Raw genomic sequence first — 23231 nt, forward strand, 5'->3', positions numbered from 1 at the left:
TTTTAGTGCTCCACTTTTTATTAAGTTGTAATATGTTTCAAAAAAAAAAAAGGATTTGATTTAATCTTTTGGAAATTATAAAAATGTAATATCTCCAGTCAAATGTATTGTCCAAGGGAAACAAAAATCCATAAATATATTTTTTTATTTCAATGAGGAGTGGAAAACTGAACACCAATGATTTAAAAATACATTTCTTATTGCCATTACATGACCACACATATGTACACAGCATTATCCTAGACACAGAAATCAAATTATTACAAAGTCAAGTTGCTGATGTGGATAAGAACATCTTTTTCAGAATCACAGAACTCAAAGAGACTTCAAGATCAGGTAGTACAAGTCTCAGAGCCTCTGAGTTACTTACTCAGTGTTACCAGCTCATTAGGATAGACTAACACGGCTTTTTTATACCCAGCACAGCCATCTTTCCTCTGTATGACACCATCAGTATTTCAACGAGCCAACAGAGCTTAACGTTTGAAGAGATTCAACCCCATCATCGGCTAGAATGCTGAAAAAAGGAGGACTCCGAGATGACAGTGTTTGAGCCTCTGAAAGACACCGCCCTTGGGGTACACAGAGTTAACTTACAGAAGGGCCAGCCTCCTGCCGTAAACACGCAGGACTTGGGAGGTCTGGCTTCAATCTTGTCCCCGACACTAGCTGTGTCATGGAGTCACATCCCTTAGTTAACTCTCTGAGCAGGGATAATAATTAACTCGGAGTTGCAGGGCACTCTGAGATAATAACTGAAGAGCCTGACGGTTTGTAGGGACTCAAACGCCAGTCCTCTATCTGCCGCCCCGGTGCCCCTCAGCACTCCGCTTAGAAAGCAAGAACACAGAGAAGTTCCTGGAAAAATACAACATTAAGGTCCAAACTAAATTTTAGCAAAGGGTAATGGCATTTGATTCAATGTCTAGGAGACAAATACACACTTCCCTCGCTCCTAAAATGCTTTCTAATCTTAGTTATTTAAAATGAACACATAAATTATGAATCAAACACTCTTTCATATGTTAAAAAATCAAATCACAGATTCATCCTCAAGGAAAAACACAACAAATCAGGCCGATCCAGGGGAACACTATGGAAATTGTTTTGCAATCATAAAACTATGCATCGGCCAGAAAGTTGATCAAAACAAAATGCTTCTTTAATTCCCTCATGTTCTTATATATAACAGACAATTACTTTCAAGTCCAAGTTTCTGCTTAAATATGGAATGAAGATTGGATTACGGGAACAAGGGCCTGCCTCTTGGCTGAGAAGCGTTTTACCTCTAAAGTTTCGTTTGGGTCAAATGAGTAGACACCCGACCCGGCCAGTTAACATTTAACTGCCGCGCAGTGGTTTAGGCGGAATGTGAGTGTTCCCTCTGCAGCCGCGTTCCGGGGTTCAATCGGGGGCCCGACTAGTGTTGCCGGGCTGCGGGGGGCAGCGCCTGTCGCCTGCCCAGTGCTGCGTGTGCACGATTGGATATAAATGTACTTCCCTGAGCGGAATCCCTGTGACCACTTTATTAACTTCCTTACATTAAAAAAAAATATCCTACATCTCCTCTCTATGAACGCGTGAGCTTGACATTCGAGGAGGACAACACTATCTGGCACCCGCTCCCTGGAAGGCAACGCGCGGCACGCCGCCACGTCCACGCTTTCGTCCGCACCCGCGCTCCCACCCCCACTGCCGCTCCCAGGCCCGGGGCGCCCTGAGCCTCCCGGCCTGGCTGGAACGCAGTGCTCATTTCCACGGGCGAGGCCTTCCATTTCGTGGTCAGCATTTACTTTCACTAGTTAACTTCTCCTGCGTGTGTGCCAGTAACTCCTGGCTTAGCCTGAGTGCCTCAGGGTTAATGACAGGCACTCAAATATTTGTTGATGAAGATACCCACACTTCAAGGTGCCACTCCAGCCTTTTAACCCGACCTGATAAGCCATCTCACAACTGAAAAGAAGTCTCAAGAAACCTATTAGGACAATAAACAAAGACCTACTTTACAAAGACACTGGGAAGGCCCCATTCCCTTTCAGAAAAATTTAAGGATTAAGATTTTTAGCAAGAACATTGGGGACAAAAAGCCATCAAACTTTGATTCTTAAGTCCAAGGGACATTTTTGTGCTTACAGGAACAACATGGTGATGTAGAAGAATGTTTGGAATACTGTGATTTTCTCTTTTAAATGTAACGAACAGCAATAAACAAATAAAATCAAATTTAAGAGAACTTGTGGTTGATGACTGATATTAGATATGGAACCATTTTTAGGGTCAACATATTAGACCTTTTTCACGATGAGAAAAAGTTATAAGGATCTTCAACTGGAAGCTCACCCACACGCACTTTCTGTGCACGTGGTAACTGGTTGATGCCATGAGATGCTTTTGTAGTTGTGTAATTAGCCTTTACACACTAATTTTCACGCCTCTTGAAGGCAGGAGAGGCATCCCAAGAATTTCTGCATCCTCACTGCACTTATACGTAGGGAAATGAGTGGGGTCCCGTAGACCTCAGACACCCAAGGCAGAGAGGAACGGAGAAGAGGTGGGGACGTGGGTACGGTGCACCTGTCTCCAAGGAGAGGCGTCTGGCGTGGGTGCCCACCTCAAATGTCCACTGCACGCATTCAATGGAGTAATGCAGGCGAGGGTTTCGTACAGTTCCTGGTGCCTAACAAGTACTTACTACCCCTTTTGAACATATTTTTAATGAGTACGCACACAAACTACACGCAGTTCTAGGGGTTGGGAATCCAAAATAGAACAAAATAAAGTCCTTACTCTCATGGCGCTTACAGTGGAGGGGGAGGTGACAGGCAAACTCACCCATAGACAGACTGTGGCAGGAGGAAATAAATGCTATGAAAAGAATGAAAAGCAACGTGAGCAGACAAGAACGAGGATGTGTGTGTACACTTCTGCTCTGTTGCAACTTCTGGGGGTCAAACACCTGGACGCGGGCTTGCAGGCACGTGGAAAACTGCAAGGAGAGGAAACACCTCGTGCAAAGCCCAGCTAACTCAAGAAGTTTTTTACTTCCTCTTTTCCTTCAAGAGTTTCAGTAGAAAGACCCACTTTCCCGCTTTGGGAAGGGAACCTTGGGGCATAATCTCCATAAGCATTTCACCCTCACATTAGTCAGGAAGGCGCCAAGCACCTGTACCAGACACCCTGTCCCAGCGCTTGGCCTGTTTTAGGGCCAGGGAGGGGATGCAGGGCCTCGGGCCGCTGTGATAGGGGAAGAGAGACGCACAGAAGGTCGGCAAGGCCGCAGCGGGCAGGGCACGCGGGCTCCAGGCCTTGGCGCGGTCTTTGGGATTTTTAGTGCAGAGGGGTAAGGAAAGAACTGTGCGCAGAGGGGTGAAGCGATGGACGGGAAAACGCAGGGCAACTCTTACCCAACGGTAACCATAGGCGATTTTATTACAAGAAATGAATGCTGCCTAACGTGGTCCTTTAGCTCTGACCTGGCTCACTTAGTAAAGAGCTGGGTGAGCTACATGGTATTCCAGTTTCTACGGATCAAAAATGGTCAGACGGTGTCAAAAGGTTCAGTGTGACTTATGGACAGGGTCAGCAGAAGGGCAAGGAATGAGAGCTTTGAATTAAGTGTAAGTGGATTTGAATCCCAGATTCAGGACTCATGAGCTGTAGTCTCGGGCCAGTTACTTAACCGCCTTCTCCTTGGGTCTCCCGGTATGTAAACTGGGGATACCGCACAACGCAAGCCACAAGGCTGACCTGCAGATGAAATGACTTACACACGGAAAGCACTTATCCAGGAGAAGCACCTAGCACAGCGCCTGGGAGCTCAATACAGAAGCGAGCCGACTGAGAGGGGGATCGAACCCTTCACTCTAGCAACACTAAATAAGTAAGTTACTACCTAAACCCTTTAGAGCGACTTATCGTTTTGCTGGGTACTGAAGAAGCAGACTTTATTTTAGTGTTTAGACAGCAGCCTTTTGGTCAAATTATTTATTCCTTATATTTATACAATTCCTCCTCTAAATAGGTGATCAGTACATGAATATTCTATGGCTCTTAACAGTGTTGGATAACTTAAAAAGTTTTGAGTTAAATGTTTTTTAACTTTGCCTGCCAAGGCAATTCCATTTCCTCTATCCAAGTTGCTTAATTTTAAAAACGAACTCATTCTGTGTTCTTCAGAAATTACTTGCTACTCAAAGAGTATTTGTTTGAAATTTCCTTGGTAGCTCCAGTGCAACTCAATCTTAAAGAGTGTTCCTAAGGATTTGTTCAAAGCAAGTTCACAGTTCAGACACAGCGGGCATGATTAATAGAGAAACCTCAGGCACGTGTAACTCTCACAACGGTCAGTGATAGTCAATAATTCTGCCTCGCTATTAATGGTGCACGTCACAAAGGGCTTGCAATGAAATGCAGACTGAGTGGCCGATAACATTCTACAGAGGACGACCCTGCTGCAGCTCGGAAAACTATTTCCCAGACCAGCCGAAATATCTGAAATCCATCGCTGCCTGGCACACCCTCCCGCGCACCGCATGATTATTTCTGCAACGTGCCAACAGCAATGTCGGCTTTCGCCTTCCAGCCGGGCACGTGCTCGCTACTTCATTTCGTTTCTGCGGCTGCACTGTCTTTCCGGATGTCAACGCCATTGACGAGCCCCCGAAGTTCGTGCCCCGCGCGGCCTGCTCCGGACCCCGGCCGGCCCTTGGCATAATGGATGCGGCAGCAAAGCGCCCCCGGGCCGCAGAGGCGCGCCCGCCGCTGGGTCGCTCACGGCACCGGCAGCGGCGACGCCTTCGGGGCGACAGGGCGCGCCCACGCGGGGCCCGCCGCTCCTCGGGCGCCTTCCCGCCGTGCGGCTCTGGGAGCCGGAGGAGACCGCGAGGATACGGGATCGGGGGTGGGGGTGGGGGGCAAGGGGCGGAGGGATCGTCCGGCGGTCCCACCAACCGCGCAGAGGCGGGCGGAGCCCACCAGGACCAAGTTCTGCGAAGGCGAACGGGGGCCGCACAAATGATACAGCCGGGGCCTGGCAGCAAAGGCCCCTCCGCTGCCCGTCCCCGCCCCTCGGGGTGCGTCGGGCCCCACGCCCCAGGCCTTGGGTTACGCTCAGAGGCCCGCACAGCAGACCCCCGCTCCTCCTCCTCCTCCTCGCTCCCCATCTCCGGGCGCGCCCCCTCCCGGGCCCCGGCCCGCCCCTGCCCCACGCCAGGCCCCTCCCCTCCCCCCCACAGCTCGCGGGGCCCGGGCGGGGGCGGGGCGACCCTCGGAAGGGGCGTGGCTGCCGGCCTTGACGCGCGCACGCGCGCTCGTACCTTACGGCTACGTGTCGGGCCACGTGACGCCCACCGCGAAAGTCCCCCGTGAAGCAACAGGACGTTAAAAAAAATTTTTTTTTTTTTTTTTTTTTGGTGGCGGGGAGGGCGCCGAGCGAGCTTTAAACAAAACTACATAGTAACGAGCGGGCAGAATGGCGCCGGGCGGCGGCTAGCGCAGGGCAGTGCCGGCGCTCCGCGGCGCGTCCTGCTGGGGGTCCCCGGCACCTCCCGCCACAGCCCGCGGCCCCCGCCCCGCGCTCCCGGCCGCCCGGGTGCCCGCGCCCAGCCCGCGGCAGGGAGCAGCGCGGCGGCGGCGGCGGCCCCGGGCGGGGGGCGGGGGGCGGAGCGTGCCGCCTGCCCCGCTAACGGCCGCCCTGCGCGGCCCCGCCCGCCGCCCGCCCCCGGCCCTCCCCGCCCGGCGCCCCTCCCCCGCCGCCGCCGCTGGCAGCGCCGCCTGAACTGAGGCGAACTCCGCCGCCAAGTGAGTGAGGAGGAGGAGGCGGCGGCGAGGAGGAGGAGGAAGAGGAGGAGCGGAGTCAGAGCGCGGCGGCGGCGGCGGCAGCGGCAGAGGCGGCCGCGGCGGGGACCAGCCCAGAGAGACCCCGAGCCCGCGGCGCAGGCGGCGGCGGCGGCGGAGCGGGCGCGACCAGCCGAGCGACCGAGCGGGCGAGCGAGCGAGCGAGCGGGCGGGAGGCGACGCGGCTCGGCGGCTCCTCGTCCGGCGCCCAGCGGCCCGCGCCCGCTCTCGGCCCGCGGAGACCCGCCTCCCCCGCCGGCCTCAGGAGGGACGCGCCGAGCCGGCGGCCGCGGCGCCGCGGCGGAAAGTGCCTGCGGGGGCGGGGAGGGCGCGCGGTCCGGCCGGCCGGCGCGGGAGCGGAGCGGAGCGGGACGCCGAGTCCCGAGCGGCCGGCGGCCGGGGCTCCCCGCCCCTCCCTCCCTCGGCGGCGGCGGCGGCGGCGGCGGCGGGCGGAGTGAGCGGCGCAGCCTGGAATATGGTCGGGGAAATGGAAGCGAAGGAGAAGCCGAAGCCCACGCCCGATTACCTGATGCAGCTCATGAACGACAAGAAGCTCATGAGCAGCCTGCCCAACTTCTGCGGGATCTTCAACCACCTCGAGCGGCTGCTGGACGAGGGTGAGCGCCCGGGACCGACGCCCGCCGGCGCCTGCGGGGGGCGGGGAGGTCGCGGCCGCGGGGCCCGGAGGCCCGGGCGGGGCGGCGGGGGGGTCGCGCCCCGGCCCCGGGACCCCGGCACCCCGGCTGCGAGCGCTGGCGAGGCTGCCCGGCGAGCCCCGCGGGCCTCCCGGGAGGAGCCCGGCCCCGCGCCCCGGGCGCCTGAAGGACACGGACGCGGGCCGCCCGCGGGGCCGGGGGCCGCGCTTGGGGGGAGTTGGCGGGGCGCGGACACGCGTGGGGCTCGCCGGCGCGGAGGAGCTCGCGGGGCAGCGCAGGCGACGCCGGCTGACAGCGGGGAGCACTTTCCGCCCTTTTGTTCGGGGAGCGAGAAGTGGGGGGACTCGAACTTCCCGGGGGGCGGGGGCCGAGCGCGAAGTACCGCGAGGACGGCCGCGCGGAAGCCGAGGGTCCGCGAAGTTCGGCGGCGGGACGGGGCGCGGACTCGGGGGGACTCGGGGGCTGCGCCGCCGGGAGCGGACCCCCGGGTCCCCGTGAGAGCCGCGGCGCTAGCGGCGCCGCCGGGCGGGCATCCGGTGCCCGAGGCCGGGCGTCCCCGAGGAACAAAAGGCCGGAAGCGTGTCCGCGGCGGGTCCCGGGCCGTCCCGGGCGCGGACGCGGCGGACGCGGCTGGAAAAGTGCGGCGCAGGTGCGAGCGGGCGCGGGCGCGGGCGGGGGTGCGGGGGACCCGGCCGGGGGGCCATCGCCGCCGCCTCCCGGGGGCCCTGCCCGCCGCCCGCGCCGGCCTCGCGGCCGCTGTGGAGCAGAAAACTTTCTGGAATGTCGGAAAAAAAAAGAAAGAAGCCGCGGGGACTCCGGCGGCGGCGCTCCCGGAAGCGGGCGCCAGGCGGCGCCAGCCGCTGTGTCCGGGCCGAGCGCGGGGCGAGGGGGCAGCGCCGGGGGCTGGCGGGGCCCCGGTGACAGTGCCTGCCGGGCGCCCCCCCCCCCCCCCGACTAAGGACAGTTGTGGGAAAGGGGCCCCACGGGCGGCGAAGTGGCATCGGGCCGCGGCGGCGGCCAGGGAAGGGGGCCGCGCCCGCCGGGTGGGAGCGCTGAGTGCGGTCGGAGGGCGTGGGGTGCGGGGGGCGGGCGCGCTGTTCTCGGGGGGCCACCGCGCCCTCTGGTCGGCCCTGGAGGGCGCCCCCGCCGTGCGGCCCCACAGCCCGAGTGGCGGGGGACGGGGGACGGGGAGGCTCCCTGAGAAGTTCGGCCCTCAGCGCGGGGTGTGCGGCCCGGCCAGCCCGGGGCCGCGGGGCGTCGTCCGCCCACTTCTCCGCGGCCGCGCGCGGGGCGGGCTGTGTGTGTGTGTGTGTGTGTAACGTGCGTGTGTAACGTGCGTGTGTAACGTGCGTGTGTGCCGCTGCTGTCCCGGCCGCGGCGCTCGGACCGGGGCGCCTGCTGCCGGTTTCCCTCGGGAAGAGGCCGTCGCGCGTGGGCCCCGCTGCGCCCCGGCGGCCGCTGGTTCCTGAGGCGCAGCGTCTCCCTCTCCTTCCCGGGCTGGTGATTTCACGCGGAACTCCCTGCGGGGGCCCGGCGTCCGTCCCACGGCCGAGCCGCCCTGCCCGCGGCGCGCGGGTTCCGGGGACTCGCCACCCGTGGTGGGGGGGCTGTGCGGTACGTCCCGGGGACCGGCGCGCCCCCTGAGGACGGGCCGCTGCGCGTGTGAGACGTGTCTCGGGACCCAGCCTGAGCGTGTGTGCGTGTCAGCGGGGGGCGCGTGGGTCGCGCCGCCATGCGCCCGAGGCTCCGGGCGCCCCTCCCGTCGTGGGCACGTCCGCTGCGCGCGGGGACCCCGGCTGCCCCGCCGCTCCTCGTAGGGGCGCGTTTCCAGCGGGGCTCCGGGGTCCCCCGTGGGGAACGCCCGTTGTCCGCTGCTGCTTCTAACCTTTGCCCCGAAAACGAGACCTGAGCGACGGCAGCACCCGCGTCCGGTTTCGCCGGGACACACACCCGTCTGACCCGCCAACCCCGAGTAGGGGACATGGAGACGCAGGGCTTTTACCGCCAGATTCTGAGCTTTTATTTCCCAGGCAGGGAGGTCAGCGCCGCCGCCCGTGGAGCGAGCAGACGCGCGGCCTCGTCCTTCTCCCGGGACTGTCCGGGGCGCCGGCGCGGCCGGCAAGCGGGCCCCGTGTCAGCTCGGACTCCGGCTCCAGAGACGCGTCCTCGTTTTCTCCGCGGCTCTTCCGGGGGGAGGCCGTCCATTTTCTCGTGACCTCAGCGCGCTCTGCGGTCCCTGCAAGATGGGGGCAGAATTGTTTGGAACGGAAACCCGCTTCGGTAGCTGACACTCTCCCGTGCGGCGCTGCTCCCCTGTCACGCCGTCGCTGTTGGCTGTGACGCCCGCAGGGTCTTCTTCTGGGAAGCCTCGCTCGTCTGCGGCTGGTTTGAAAATTGGTGGCTGTTTGTCAGCACTGAGGGGCCGCGCGCTCTGTCCATTTGTCACCGTCTCAGGGTCTTCCTTCCTGAAGAGCAGTTGACAGTGACCAGTGTTGGCGACAGACAGCTTTTAAGTTAAAGCAATTCATGTGTCCCTTTTCCTAGTCCCTGTGTTTTAGGGACAAAGAGTCTGCACGTGTGCTCGGCCCGCTGAGTTGGGAGGCGTCGGGAGGACCCGACGTTTGTGACCAGGCGCCCCAGCTGCGTGGGTGAGGTCGTCGTGGAGACCGGCGTCACAGGCGTTGGCCCCGCCGCCGGCCTGTGCGCGTGGAGCGGACCTCGCGCGGTCAGCGCGCGGATCGGGTCCTGGGAGGCGGAGAGCGGCGCCCTGTCCTTCACTCGGTCCGCGGGGCCGCCCTCCCACGGGTGCGCTGTGCCTGGGTCCGTGGAAACAGGTCCCTGCGAGCAGCACTTGCTGCGGGGTTGGTGGGAGCCCCTTTTCGTAAATGGCTCTGAGAAGAGCCCCAGTGGACACCAGGGAACCTGACTTTTCCGGTGTTTTACACACGCGTGTTTCTGCTGCTGGCCTCCCGCGAAGTCACTGCCGAAGCTGACCGAGCGCGGCCTTTCCCGTGAGAAGGAGGGGCTTGGGTTTGCTTCTGCAGGGAAGAGAGAGCTGCGACCCCAGGGTGACAACCCCGCCCCCCGCTCTGACCTCGCCTTTGTCCGGGCGACCCGAATACTCCTCTTGGGAGGGCTCCTTGGATGTGTAAGGCTGTTGTTGGGCTTTGTGTTTTGATTTTTTTTTTAAGAATTATACCAGTTTGATCACAGGGGCAGCTTTTTATAACCTGGCTGGACTAGAACTACATTTTAATTTACTTGAGAAGTTCCAGGGAGATAATACAATTTGTTTGATGGATGGTGTGCTTGTAAGTAAAACTTCCCTCACTCTCTGGAAGGTGCAAAGTGCTGTGCCATTGTTGGTCTTATTTATTGATAACTTAAAAAACAGCATCCCACTGAGTGACTTTGTGCTGTCTGTGTGTTGGCTGTTGGGAAGCTACCAGGGTATGTTCTGGGGCCCGTGCGTGAGGTAGTGCAGGGGCCTCTGTCACGATGTCATAAATGGAATTATGTACCAATTTTTTGTTTACGTGATTGACAAGACTTAATTATTTTCGTAGACCCCTCTTTTTTTGACGTTAAGACAGTTCATTGTGAATCTTAAGGGCAATAAGGTACTTTTCCCTTAATGAGAACTTTCAGGGAATGCTTATACCTCTTTTAAAAATTGACATTTCAATTTTGCAGCCCAAAATAGCTACATAGGTTGATGTCCAAACAAGAGTTTTCCACTTCATTTTCATTTATCAGACAGCAAAAATAGCATCAAACTTTTCATAGCGAGTACAGTGTGTTTTGTTAGTTTTATTAAATTGGACTGTGGGGGTGGGGGGTGAAAAAAATTCCTCCCACCTTCGGAGTCCTTCTAGCTGGGCCAGTAATTAAATAAACTGATGAGAGAGAGGTGACCAAGGGAAAGTCAGGTTTTTAATCCATACTCCTGGCGAATTCCTATAGGTATGAAAGTTCCAAAGACTGCGGCAGCATGAGGGGACACGATTGGACGTCGGGAGACGCTTTGGACAGAGCAGAGGAGGGGTGGGCTGGGGTCTCAGATTTTGGAGGTGAGGGTGGGCTATTCACTGGTGGCTGAGGACGAGCTGAACACACGTGGCAGGAGCGTCCGTGCTGGGCAGCTCAGAAACCATGGCACGGGGGGTGGGGCGGGTTAGGCCGAGGCTGCATCCTCAGCCTCCCTTCCTACGGCAGGTTTCTCCTCCCGAGTCTCTTGGGCCAGCGGGTCCGCTGAGAATTGTTTCTTTAGGCAGGTGGGGGCGACAAAACTGGGATTCCCTTCAGCTGCGAATGTAGCCCAGGTCTGCGTTGGCTGTGAGTCTCTGTGTGGATGTCGTGCTTGACGTCATCTGTCTTGTCTTCTGCTCGCCCTGTGAAAATCAGGCCCTTGAGGGCGCCCACCTCATAGCCTGGCACCTGTACCCTCTCGGGTGCTTGCTGAATTAGCAAGTAGGCAGACACTCGGTTTTCCTTTCTGACTTCTAGTTTCTCCAAAATACAGGCTCAAGCAAACTGTCGGACAGTTGGCGATGGTTTTGGGCAATTAGGAAAAAGTACTTTTTTTTTCTTAAAAATGGTATTTTTTGGAAACCTGACACTGTCACTTGCAGTGCCTGCCCTCAAGGAGCTTCATCTGAATTTGACTCGACTACCGTTGGTATGACGCCCTGGCTGGTTTAGCTCAGTGGATTGAGCGTCGGCCTGCGAGCTAAGTGTCGCTGGTTCGATCTTCCAGTCAGGGCACATCAGAGAAGGAAAACTCTGACTCCAAAAAACCTCCGCTGCCTTGCGGCATACCTCTTCAGGGGAAAGGCTAAGGGAGTAAACCCCGACAGAAAATCCGGAGCCGGAGTCCCTAAGGCGGTTTGACGTTGTAGTCAACACCGGCAACTCCTGCGGCGCACCTGAAGCCAAGCTGTATTGACTCCGTCTTTCCCTTGGACCCTTCAGCTGTGAAGAGAGGGGGGGTCTGCTGCATGGGCAACAGCAGACCCTCCATATCACCCTGCCCAGGCTCTGTAGCTTCAGCTTCACTGGAGAGGACACTCCAGCGTCATCGCAAGATGTCGATTCAACACGGGAGGAGACAGATACCGTGTCACTCCCAAGTCGGACTGCACAGCCATTCTCGGCAGTGCAGATAGACTCTTAAGAAGCTACACCATCGTCTCTCGAGACGGAAGGCTGCCGACGACGACGACCGTTGGTATGAGTGAGAATTAGAGGGAACAGTCACTGAAGCAGGAGCTCGTAGCCAGGCCTTACGTAAAGCGTGTCATTCCGTCTCAGCCCCGGAAAGGCTGCCTCTGTGGGGTTACATGGGTGAGCCTCTTCCGTACCCAGCTGCCCCCACGTGTCCGCGCTCAGCCAGCATGGCGGTCCTGTTCTCTGTGCCGGGCACAGCTGGTGGGAGCGATGCTGGTCCCTAGGGGCTGCTTTGATGTGTTCAGGGCACGAATGGACTATTTGAATGGTTTTAATTAGAAGAAAGCAGACTTTAAACTTATGTGGCAGTTACAGTAATTTAACACAAATAGCAATTTTTTAAAATACAGGCGTTTCAAGCTAATTTGAAACAGTGCCATTACTTAGAAAATAAATTGAAGTTTTAAGTTAACTGAAACTTAACCCTCTTAAAAGGAGTCTTCTGCTTTAGTCCTAACAGTGTTTTAAAATAAGTGTCATGAGTTTTTTAATAATGTAGCTGGTGCTAGATAAATGCTTTGTCCAGAATTCTTGTAATTAACAAGCAAATGACTGTACTTAATGTTTTTACTGTATCTTCAGTTTTCTGAAGCAGAAATTCTAGTTTCAAAATCCAGCCATCTTATTAAATCTAACAACATTAATAAAATTTTGTTTGTAATGTTGCCTCATATGATATATTGATTCTAACCTGTATGTTTTATTAAACTAAATTTTGAGGGTGGTGAATTGAGTCAGTTTTCTGTAACATTTCTATTACATTATTTACAAGAAAGCAGAATTAGTTTGGATGCTTCTGAAGGGTATCGAAGTGTCAGAAAAACAACAAAATGCAAAGTGGACCCATGTTTTACGGCCACGATAATAAGGAAAGGGTGTGTGCGAGCGTGTACACGTGTGCAAGCATGCATGTATGTAAAGAGAGCCATGCAGTGGGTGTGCATCGAGCTGGCTTTGAAGCCCTTGGGGGTGGGTGCTGGGGATGTTGAAGTTCCCAAACGAGGTAGGTTTGGGAGTCAGGAGTCACCTTCGGCCCCAGGGTTGCAAGGATTATGTATCAGCGGTGGAGAGGGGAGTGGGGCTTCAGTGACACCTTGCTTTTGGCTTTAGTGCAGGACAGGTTGTTGTAAGGCCGTGGTCCTCGGTCAGTTGCACGTGATTGGGGAAGTCCTTGCCTTTCGAGCCAACTTAACAGATTAGAATGTAGGTAGGTTAACAAATACATGTAATATACATGCATTTACTGTATTTAAAAATCAGACAGGCATTTTCTACTTGAAACCTCTTTTCATTACCTCCTAATGTCATACTATTTTACGGTGTCTCAGAAGTATTTTACAAAGTATTTGAAGAGATGAATATGTGAAGAAAACTAAAAAGTACAAAAGATCTCTTTTTAAAATGTGAGGGGAAACTAAAGTAGTATCAGAAGGTCACAGGATTTCAGAGCCGCAAGGGACCTGACCGTCCAGGGATGCCGTCCTCGTTCTGTAGGTGCCGGGACGGAGGCCTAGTGAGGTTGTGCCTTGTCCAGATCACAAGGCAGGTAGTGTCAGAGCTGGAGCTCGACCCTCCCCCTGCCCTCTGGTCTGGTTTGTGATCGTGCCGCCCCCGTTAGTGGAACTGGAGGAGAAAAGCCCAGCCAGCGGCAGTCCGTGCGCTGAGGCCCGCTGTGATCTCAGGCTGTGGACATGAAGGAAAGGCACAGGCAGGGTTTTGTTGATTCTGCGACCTGTAGGACCTGAGCAAATGCTGGTCAAGGTCTTGGATTAGAACTTTTAAGTGGAATCTCTTTATGACAGTTAGGAGTGTAAAAGTGAGACGGTAAAGGGTTTTTATGAAGAAGGACCCCCCAAAAAGCCAGAATTATCTTCTGAGGGTGGGCCCCTTGTAGTACAGGCTTACCCGCTAGGCAAGTGTTCTAGAAACCTGTCTGGTTCAGTGCACCAGCTGGTGGTGGTGTGAGAGGCTGCGTTTGGCTTCACTGAATTTTAAAATTTTTTTGAAGACTTGAAAGACTTTTGCCCATTTCATGACGGGTGATTTGTGAGCGCACCGGCCCACTGCACACTCAGTTCAGCAGTTTTTGACCAAAATGGCCTGGTCCCCTGTGCCCCAGCTTCCCTATTCACCCCATCTCTCCCCGAGCAACTCTTTTTTTGTTCCTCCAGGTGAAAAAATTCCTCAGAGGAAAACGTTTTGCCAGTGTGGAGAGGTGAAACAAAAAATGGCAGAAGCACTGAAAGGCATCAGAACCGATGAGCTCAAACACTGTTTTGAGCAGAAGGAAGAATGTCTCCATAGGTGCATTGCATCAGATGAAGAGTATTTTTGAAGGGGACTGAAGTTTAAACATGTAAAAGAAAATGGACAATTTTTTATAAAGAAATTCCTTTTTGGGGTTTTTTTTTTTTTTGCATCTCCCCTGGTAGAGGATTTCAGCTCATTCACTTAAAGTTCTCAGTAACCAAAGGACAGAGCCTTCGCTCGTCAACAGTGCGCACGACTAAGTCTCGGCGCGTTCAGCGCTGTTGCTGCTGCTGGTGCCGCGATCGCTGTGTAGTTCGCCGCCCAGGGCCACTGACCGTTCTGACCGGGAGACAGACGGAAGGTGGAGGGCTGGCGCTGATTGCCAGGGCCTTCGGGTCACGGGTGTGTGCTGGGTCAGGTTAGATCAGCGCAGGGGTGGGAGCCCCTGGCTGCTCAGGTGGCAGCTCTGACGGGTGACAGCAGGGAGCGGGATGAGGCTGAATTGAGGGGAAGTGGGAGCTGCTCTGGGTCACCAGTACGTCCTGTCCCCGGTGCGCGCGCCCGGAGCGCGGACGGCTGCTTCCCAGTGTGGTGTGTTCAGAACGAGTACGTGTAGACTCCAGCTCTTTGCGTGCTGGCCTGCAGTCATTGTCGCCCTCTGTTAGAATTGGTGCTACATGGTGCCAGGTGAATAAAACTTTTCAGGAGAAATACAAATTTCTCTGCCTAATTCTCTGATTGTTATTGCTGCTGCCATTGTTGCAGTGAAGTTCCCATTGTGATGACAGGTATTCGGGTGTCAGTTCTGTGTGTGTGTGTGTACACACATGAGCCAGTGTACAGAGGAGGACGACTGGGAGTTTCTGTTCACATGCTAATGAGACCATGATGCAAAGTGGTAGGGGTTCTTTGACTAGTAGGCCTGGGATCTAATCATGACCAGCAGTTCCAGTTAGTTGGTTAACCAGGACAGCAGCCTAACCTCGGTCACTGCCCTGCTGCCCTCAGCTCCGAGTACTCCGAGGCCGACGAGGATTGCGTGCAGGAGAGCTTCTCAGACGGTCAGGTAGCCTCATCGAATTCTGCCAGCACTTTGAGGTTGTTTTTGCCAGGACTTGTCATCAGATAAGCACGCCACTCCCAGAGAAGAGGAGAGGAGGATTGTGTGTCCATCCCTGAGTGCAGGAGATGCACTCCCTCCAGGCCTCCTGATAGTTCAGGAGTCACTTGGGGCGGAAGCTTCTAGGAAGGTTCTTACGAGAGGTGGAACCCAGGTTGGTACTAGTGCTTGGTGGACTTAATGAGGGACACGGGAGGGTGGAGAGTGTCCAGGAGAAGGGAAGGTGCCGTGGCGCCCAGCGGCGGCGATGGGGACCGGAAAGGCTTGCGGGGCGTGTGTGGGGGTGCAGTCAGTGGGACGGCAGGGCCGCGTGGCGGGGCAGTGAGAGTTAAGCGCAGGGCCGGGAGCCTCAGCCGCGGTCACCTGGGTGCGGGCCGGGGGGGCCAGCATGAGTAGGTGCCCTTTTAGTCTGAGCTTCGGAAGGGACCCCGAGGGCGTGGGTTCTTCCAGGGCGTGGTGATGACTGGGAGGGAACCGACTGGAGTGTGCAGAGCGTATGGCTGTAATGGATCGGGGCGCGGGCCCAGTGGAGGGGGTTAGGGTGAAATATTTAATACAGTTGTTCATATTTCGAGCTCTTTGTATTTTAGGGTTATACTCTACAGTATTTTTCTAAATGTGCTTTAACTCAGTAAACATAGACATTACTTTTTCTTACCCACAAGTTACAGCCCCCTCCTGCAGTATTGAGAGCACATGGGGCTCATTCATTGAGCTGTCAGCTCAGTTTTTGGTCACTTAGAATTGAGCTTTTACTTCTCTGAATTAAAGAAAATTAAAGAAAGCCGTGGTTTGGGATTTTAGGAATTCTTAAATTAGTCTGAGCTGAGAAAATGTTGTCCCAGCCTCACTTGCCTGCTGTGAGATCTCGGTGTTACAAAGCACAGTGTGGGCTTTTCGGGCACTTCGTACGACGTTCTGTACCGTCCTCACCATCCATTTTATTTACTTTAACTGTATTTACTTGTATGTTAATTATTGGGAGTAAATTAGAAATACTTGACATTCCATCTCTGAATGTTTACATAGTTTTAAAGGCTAACCTTTTCCTGCATAGTGACACCACTGAGCAAAATGGATGACTCCCTCACCTGGTGCCGTGACCCGGGTATGTTCAGATTTATGCAGTTGTCCCTACGATAAAACTGGTTTGTCCAAAGCAGACCCTGACTTAGAAACCAGTCATTGAATCTCGTTGTTAAGACTTGAAGTCTTTTAAATCTAGAGCCATCTCTGTCTCTCTGTCTCTGTCTCTCTCTCTCTAAATCAATACTGTTACAACTTCACTGTCGTCGGACTGGTTTCGTTATGCCCTGTGTATCCTAGTACTTCGGAAGTTAGGTCTAAAAGAATGAATAGGTTCAGGTATCACATCATAGGTGATACACTGTAAAGTCAGATATTCTTTAACTCTTTCACCAGCAGAGACTATATTGCTAACCTGAAATAATTTCCTAATGGAAAAGCCAAATAGATGCTTATTATTATTAATTATTGATTGCTTTTCTGGCTGCCTAAAAGGTGACTAATGAATTTTTTTCTTTCTCTTTCTCTTTCACAATCATCATTATGGGCTCATGGATTTTCATAGACAGTATATTTAATCAACTACAATTACTCTTTTTGATTCAAAATGGTGGCACTTTGGCCAGCAGTTGTCTTAACTGGCTCCTGTGTCTCTGAAATCTTCCCTTCCTGAAACAGCTGCATGTCCCAAGCTTATCTTGGGCCTGCCCTGCTCCACAGCTAGCATTGGTTGAGGTTACTGCCAGGCCCTGTTCTGGGTCAGCACCAGAAAGTATCGAGTTTAGAATTCACAAATTCATGTTCATATTTTCAGTTCAGTTTTAACATGACATTTCACCAACATAACGTGATTTCTGACAGTGACAATATTATTTAGTTTACCCTACAATATAAAGAAAATAGTTTAAAAACAATATTACTAGTAATAGTAGAAACACAAATATGTTTAAACTTCTAAAGTACATTTTTTTTTTTTTTTTTGGTGGCTAAAGGAGTTGAGGTCGTGGGCTCTACTGATTGGTTAGGAAAAAGTACATTTTAGATATGTTACAAATTACAGATATAGCCAGTGACTTCTTGTTCTTCTAATTTGATAAGAGTTTGCTTTTTATGGCCTTTATGTATAGTAAGTATTTTTTACCAAATTTTGTTTTTGACCTTGTGATGTCGTCACTTACTGGCTAAGTTCTTTTGTTGTACTGACTGCATTTACCCCATGTCCAGCAGAAATTAGAAGAAATACACACATGTATTTTAAAATCAGGACTGGGTATGTGTGTTTTATGGAGATATGACCCATAAAGCTAACTAACTTATCAGAAGTTCGGTCTGTTTAGACTAATGCTTTGTATCTTAAGCATGAAGGGTAGAAAAAGAAGCGAACATATGGGCAAATCGTTCTAATAAACTAATTCTTCTGAAGAATATTGGTAAAAAAAAAAAGTATAGCCGTTGAAGCTTTTAAAGTCTTATGACGTAAGAGAAAATCCCTAGGTAGAAATTAAGTATTAAAATTTTCTTTCTAAGTAGTTGTAAAGTCTCTTACAAAGTTGTTGTCCTTGAGGACTTTTAATAGTAAGGAAGTTATGTTCCAGCAGATGGAGATATTAGTACACAAAAGACAATGTTTAGTGATTAAAATGTGTTGGAAATAACCCTTTTGCTGGAATAGGAATTTTTTATTTTTTAAACTGTAACAGAAGAGTTGGTTAACAATATGACTAATCAATGTTTCTGACTTTTGTATTCAGGGTAGCATGTAAATCAGTTGTGATATTTCTTTAAAGAACTTGTCCTTTTAAGAGACCGTATGTCAGTATGTTGACAGTATGACAAAACTGGCTTAGGACATCGGATTGGTTGTCGCATTTTTCTCTAAAGTAGCTTTTCTGTATTTAACGTTTAGTGTAGAGGGTTTTGTTTGTTGGCAGGGGACTGAGTCCAGTATGTTTAAAGGTCTTCTGTTTGTATCTTTACAGTTCTCAAGTTTTTAACCAGATGATTGATTTCTGTTTAATAATGCAAGTCAGAAAAAAATGTGTGCCATGATTTATTTGTTATATGTTATTTGAAGAGTGACTAAGCTCTTTTGCGGATTATAGTTTTATTGTAGTAATAAAAAATTATCAGCAGTAAAAAGGTAATCTTATCTTACTTTATTATAGTTTATAGCATTCCTTGTCAGATTTTTTTAGTTAAGTAAATATTACATGTTTTGCTTCAAAATGTGCCATACAGAATTGTTGAAAAAATTGCTTAAGTTCCTTCTTAGACATGTTTGGAAGTATGTGTTGTTAATAACACATTTAAATTATGTTTTTCTAGTTGTTAAGCTTTTTGAATTGCTAAGTCAGTTGTTCAGTGCCCCTTTCCTTCAGTTACTTGGAATTGGACCCCAACATGGGAGAAGAATATATGAGGTCTGTCCAGAAGGTACCCAGCCACGTAATAGGAAGAATAGAGACGTTTATTGAAGATACAAGAAGCACTGTACCCAGGACAATGACGCCTCAGTCCCCTTCAGAGCAGGCACCTTGGGACCTCACACAGCTCTCCCAGTCGCCATCAGCTGCCCTGTCGTATTTTCCTGAATCTCATCAACAGTCTGAAATCTCTCCACTTTCAAAGATGATTGTAGTTTTGGGAGAAGCCAGAAGTCACAGGGTGCCAAATCTAGGTTATAGGAGGGCTGAGTTACCTGGGTGATTTGCCAAAAAATTCTGTGCAAGATGTGATGCATGAGCAGGCACACTGTCGTGATGGAGCTGCCAGTCACCAGCTGCCCACAGCTGCGGCCTTCTGACTCATCTGAATCGTTTCCACGGAATGTTCAAGCTTAACACAACTGGATGCAGATCCATTGCTCTACTCACTTTGAATGCGACAGCCACACAGCACACATGCTCACTCAGTGGCGTCTGCCGCCCCCACTGGCTAGTACAGTGACGTCATCACTAATCACAGAAGCGCATTCCGCTCCACGCCCCTTGGCTGCCAGGGTACCTCAGACCATTCTTGTTGTATTAACAATGGCTGGACATTTGCTGGACATTTTCTGGACAGACCTCGTATACTCATTTGTCCTCTTTGCTTATCTCTAGAGGACCAGGTACTATCTCTGTGGGTTCCTCAGTAGAACTGCCCCCTCTCCTGTTCTTTTTCACTTTTCTTTGTTAGTAAAATGTAGAAAATTGAAGATGCAAACATTTTTATTTCATCTTTGGCAATAGCATGATTTGTGATCTCTCAGTCCTGAGAAAGGTGATGGTGAAGGCAGGGAGGTATTATAACATACTTATTATCTTTGAACCTTAATGTGGATTACTTTTATTTTTTTTCCAGGGAAAGTTGGGAAAGGCCAATTCTGTGTATACATTTTTAAGATTGTTTCTTAAAGTTGTTTGAGAGTTTATGAGAATTTCTAGTAATCATTAAAAATGTGTTGTAATAAAGATCTATACACATTTATTTTGTTTTTATCGTAAGTATTCTTCATGGAAAAACCCTAAAATCTATCAATTAAATAATGAAAATCACTCATAATACAGTGATAATCACCCTTTACATTTAGATGGATTTTTTCCTAGTTTTTTTCTCTCCTCTGCTTATGGATATAACACAGTTTAGATTCTATTGTACTACTGTCTTTGTGGTTTTTTTAAAATAAATTATATCATGAACATTTCCCTCTTCCATTTCATATTCTTTGACAATATATTATATCTTTTGTGATAACATAGTTCATCTTACAGAGTTATAATTTACTTAACTGTTCTCTATTGGGCATGTCACTTTGCTCTCAGGAAGCTTGTGTGTTATGAAATGGTTTCAGAGTTTAGTACGCACTGTTCACAAAGCCTTCAGTTACTGAGTGTTGTGACTAGGCCCTGTGAATACCAAGTTCTTTGATTTTTGCAGTACAGCTACCGGATATCAACATTCTGTGCTGCATTCCAGCAGAGTGATAACTCTTATGTGACATGTCAGTTTTGAGTAATGTCAGTTGCATATTTCACATTAGTTTTTAATGACTTAACATATTTGATATTTTTTATCCTATTTGCAGATGTTTGAATGCATGCTGTGAAATACAACAAAGCTCAGGTTCATTTCCTACTTTCAAGTTGTCTGAGTAGTAAACAGCACTAGAAGAAAAGTGATAGAAGTCATGTGAACATACCGAGAGAGGGCTGGAGGCTGTGGCTAGAGGGCGCTTTAGGCCGAAGAGGTTATGGAATGCTTCAGAAAAGGTCAAATTTCACGGGCTCTGAAGGGGGTAGATGGAACTGAAACGGAGAAAAGCCAAAGGAATAGAGTTCTAGCCCCCAGGGATCGGTGTCCTTGAGTGTGAGAGCATTTCAAGTAGGAGAAGGAACGCCATTCCCTGTGTAGAGAGCTTTACCTGCCTGGCTGTCCCGTTGGTCACGGGAGGGTCATTTATATCCTTTCTCTCGGTTGGTTTCCCCCTTTTACCTGCTTCCCTGTTTCGGCTTGCTTTATGGAAACGTGACAGACTGTTATGCTTCCTGCGTGTTTTCAGATTGTTTTTCTTGACCTCCCAACCCCCGTATTTTGCTACCTAATTTCTATTTTAACTATTTTTTTTTTTTTAAGTCTGTGTATACTTACTCTGGCTTCACGGTCTGTTTGACCCGTGTATTTGGATTTGCCCAACAGTCTACGAAGCCATTTCTTTACTGCTTTCCCGCCCGTGTGTGGGGGTGACGCGCGGGGAGCGTGTGAGCGCCGCCGACCTGGTCAGTGGGGCGTGGCGGGGCGTGCCCTGTCCCCCTCTCTCCTTGCTCGGGCTCTCCTGGCCAGAAAGACTGCGACTTCAGGTTTGATGGGTGGGATTGAAGGTTGGCTCCTTTCGCTCTGGAGTTGAGGGAGGCTGTAGGGACTTGCTGCAAACTGTGCCGCGCGCAGTGTTGGCCCCGAGGTGGTCTGAGGACAGAAGGGTCCTGGGGGCCGTGCGCCGCAGTCGTCGTTGGGGAAGTCAGTGTGTGGCGACAGGTTAGATATCCAGGATCTGCATGGAGAAAGCTGACTTGGTTCGCCTGAGCTGTTTTTGGAATTCCTTGGTAAAGGAATGCCTTTTTTCTTTGGGGAGCTAGTGGTCAAGGAGGCGTCATGGGGAACAATAGGAGGAAGGTTTTGCAGAGGCTTGGGTTCTAAGGGGGAGGGTGTAAATACTGCTTGAGAATCTTAATTTTGGGTGAGAATGCTGGTTCAAGTCAGACCAAAGTATCCTTTGGAAGAAGTAGTTAAATTTCATTTAGTTTGGCGTTATTTCAAATTTCATCTGAAAGGAAGCAAGAAAAAGTGCCTTTTTTATGTAACAGTTGAGGCAGCTGGTTACAATAGTTAATCTTGTTTAATTCAGTATATTTGTTATTTAAATGAAAATTTGAACTTGCTCTTTTAAAGTATAATTCACTAAATGAAAGAAAGTTAATGTAGAATTCCAAGAACTTAAACATCAAATTGAAACATACTTTAGAATAGATATGCATAGAAAAATAGGTTCATGTTCTGACATATGCCTGGCTTAAGGCTAACTTTTTTAAACTAGAGAACAGTAAGATGAAGAGGAGTTGTTAAATTTTGAAAAGAAAAATGTTTACACTTGTTAGATTGCAGTAGTTTACAACTGTTACTTAGTCATGTAGTAAAAGGATATCTTGATGGTATTTAGTTTGCAGGGACCTTAACAGAGTGGGAAGTGCAGGGGAGGTGGCAGAGTAGCGTTTCATCTGAAAGACCCCAAAGGATTCTTAGAAAAAAAAGTTGTGTCCTTGTTCAAAGGAAGAAACCTATAATTCTTTTTTTTTTTATATATAATTTCTTTTATTTTTTGGTTTTTCAATTACAGTTGTCCCATTTTTCCCCCATTGCTCCCCCCTCCCAGCCCAAAGAAACCTATAATTCTGAGATTTTGCCTCTGTACCGGATCTTAGACACCAGAGTTTCATCCTTCCAGTGTGTATTCAGTGCAGTTCAGTTAAAGGGTATGAGGTTTTCTGTGGTAGAACCAGCTGGTTTCAGGCGTGGTCACGCGTTCAGCGCTTGTGACAGAAATATGTCTGCAGGCGAGGACCTCTGGGCCTGGTCCCTTCTCTGGAGGGTTACGTCCTGACTGGTCATTTGTGTGATGTGGCTGCCTTCTGATGTGAGTAGTCTTGATTATTTAGATTTTATTTCATTACTTGAAATATCTAGCCAAGGGCATTTTTAACTTCTAAAAAAAAAAAAATCAAGTATCTAGTGCACAGAGTAGCATTGTCATTCACCTGATGTAAGGCAAGGACCGAAGGCTCTGTCCTGGTTCAGGGTCCTCCCCACGGCCTCCCTCAGCAGCTGACTGGGGTCTAGGGACAGCCCAGTGTCTGTTTACATAAGAACCCCACTGCCCATGGATCTGTTTAGCATAAGCTTGTTCGCTTCCCGCCTCCTTGTAGATCTTGGTCCTTTGCCAATATCGCCGGGAAAGACAGACAAGGGTGAGGGACGGTGCAGGCCGTCCCCGTCCCCGTCCCCGTCCTCGTGGGTAGACCGGGGCACGCCTGTTGGGGTTCCCTGCAGGGTGCAGTTCCACAGGCTGCTAGAGGCTTCTCCAAATTTCGAGGGATGATTAATTTAGGAGAGATGCCTGTAAAAAATGCTTTTGTAACTCTTGACTGAAAGGAAGTACGAGAAGGAGCAGATGAGGGGTGGATGGATGCTGGGAGGGAGTGACCGTCGTGAGGCCTGAGTTAGAGTGTCCGAGGGTTGTTTTCCGGCGACAGCACAATTTGTTTTACACGGCGGGAAGGGCTGTGAGAGGGTTAGTGTTCACACTTCATTATTGCTCAAGGACTAGCAACCCCCTTCGCTTTCCTTATTGAACGGTAGTAACTGAACACAATAGAATACGCCAGAGCAGCATTTTAATTTTGTTGCACGGCACGTCACCATGTCTTAAGTTGTTCAGTTTGAATACTAAGTGTTTAGTTAGTTTTTTTATGGGTATTTAAAGGCACATAGTTTGGAACTGGAGAAAGGGGAAAGAACAAAAGTCTTGGAGCAAGTAGTGAAAATTAAGAGGATTTGATAGTGTCAGTCTTTGATTTTGAGAATCA

The 23231-nt window shown here is 51.0% G+C and overlaps 1 protein-coding gene across 8 annotated transcripts in view; it reads left to right on the top strand.

Moving 5' to 3' along the window:
- Window positions 1–6195: 6195 nt before the first annotated feature.
- Window positions 6196–23231, top strand: part of QKI (QKI, KH domain containing RNA binding) — a 125738-nt gene continuing 108702 nt past the window's right edge. For 4 of the 8 annotated variants that reach the window (XM_090280060.1, XM_090280061.1, XM_090280067.1 and 1 more), the window contains exon 1: window positions 6232–6452. In XM_090280060.1, coding sequence (XP_090136186.1) covers window positions 6311–6452 — 142 coding nt within the window. In that variant the 5' untranslated portion in view covers window positions 6232–6310. Of the gene's footprint in view, window positions 6453–23231 lie in introns of all 8 variants that reach the window. The other 4 variants (XM_090280064.1, XM_090280065.1, XM_090280066.1 and 1 more) reach the window with 4 other exon arrangements.

This window comes from Furipterus horrens, unplaced genomic scaffold (assembly GCF_987537825.1).
Source record: "Furipterus horrens unplaced genomic scaffold, mFurHor1.1.pri manual_scaffold_6, whole genome shotgun sequence".
NCBI classification, from domain to species: domain Eukaryota; kingdom Metazoa; phylum Chordata; class Mammalia; order Chiroptera; family Furipteridae; genus Furipterus; species Furipterus horrens.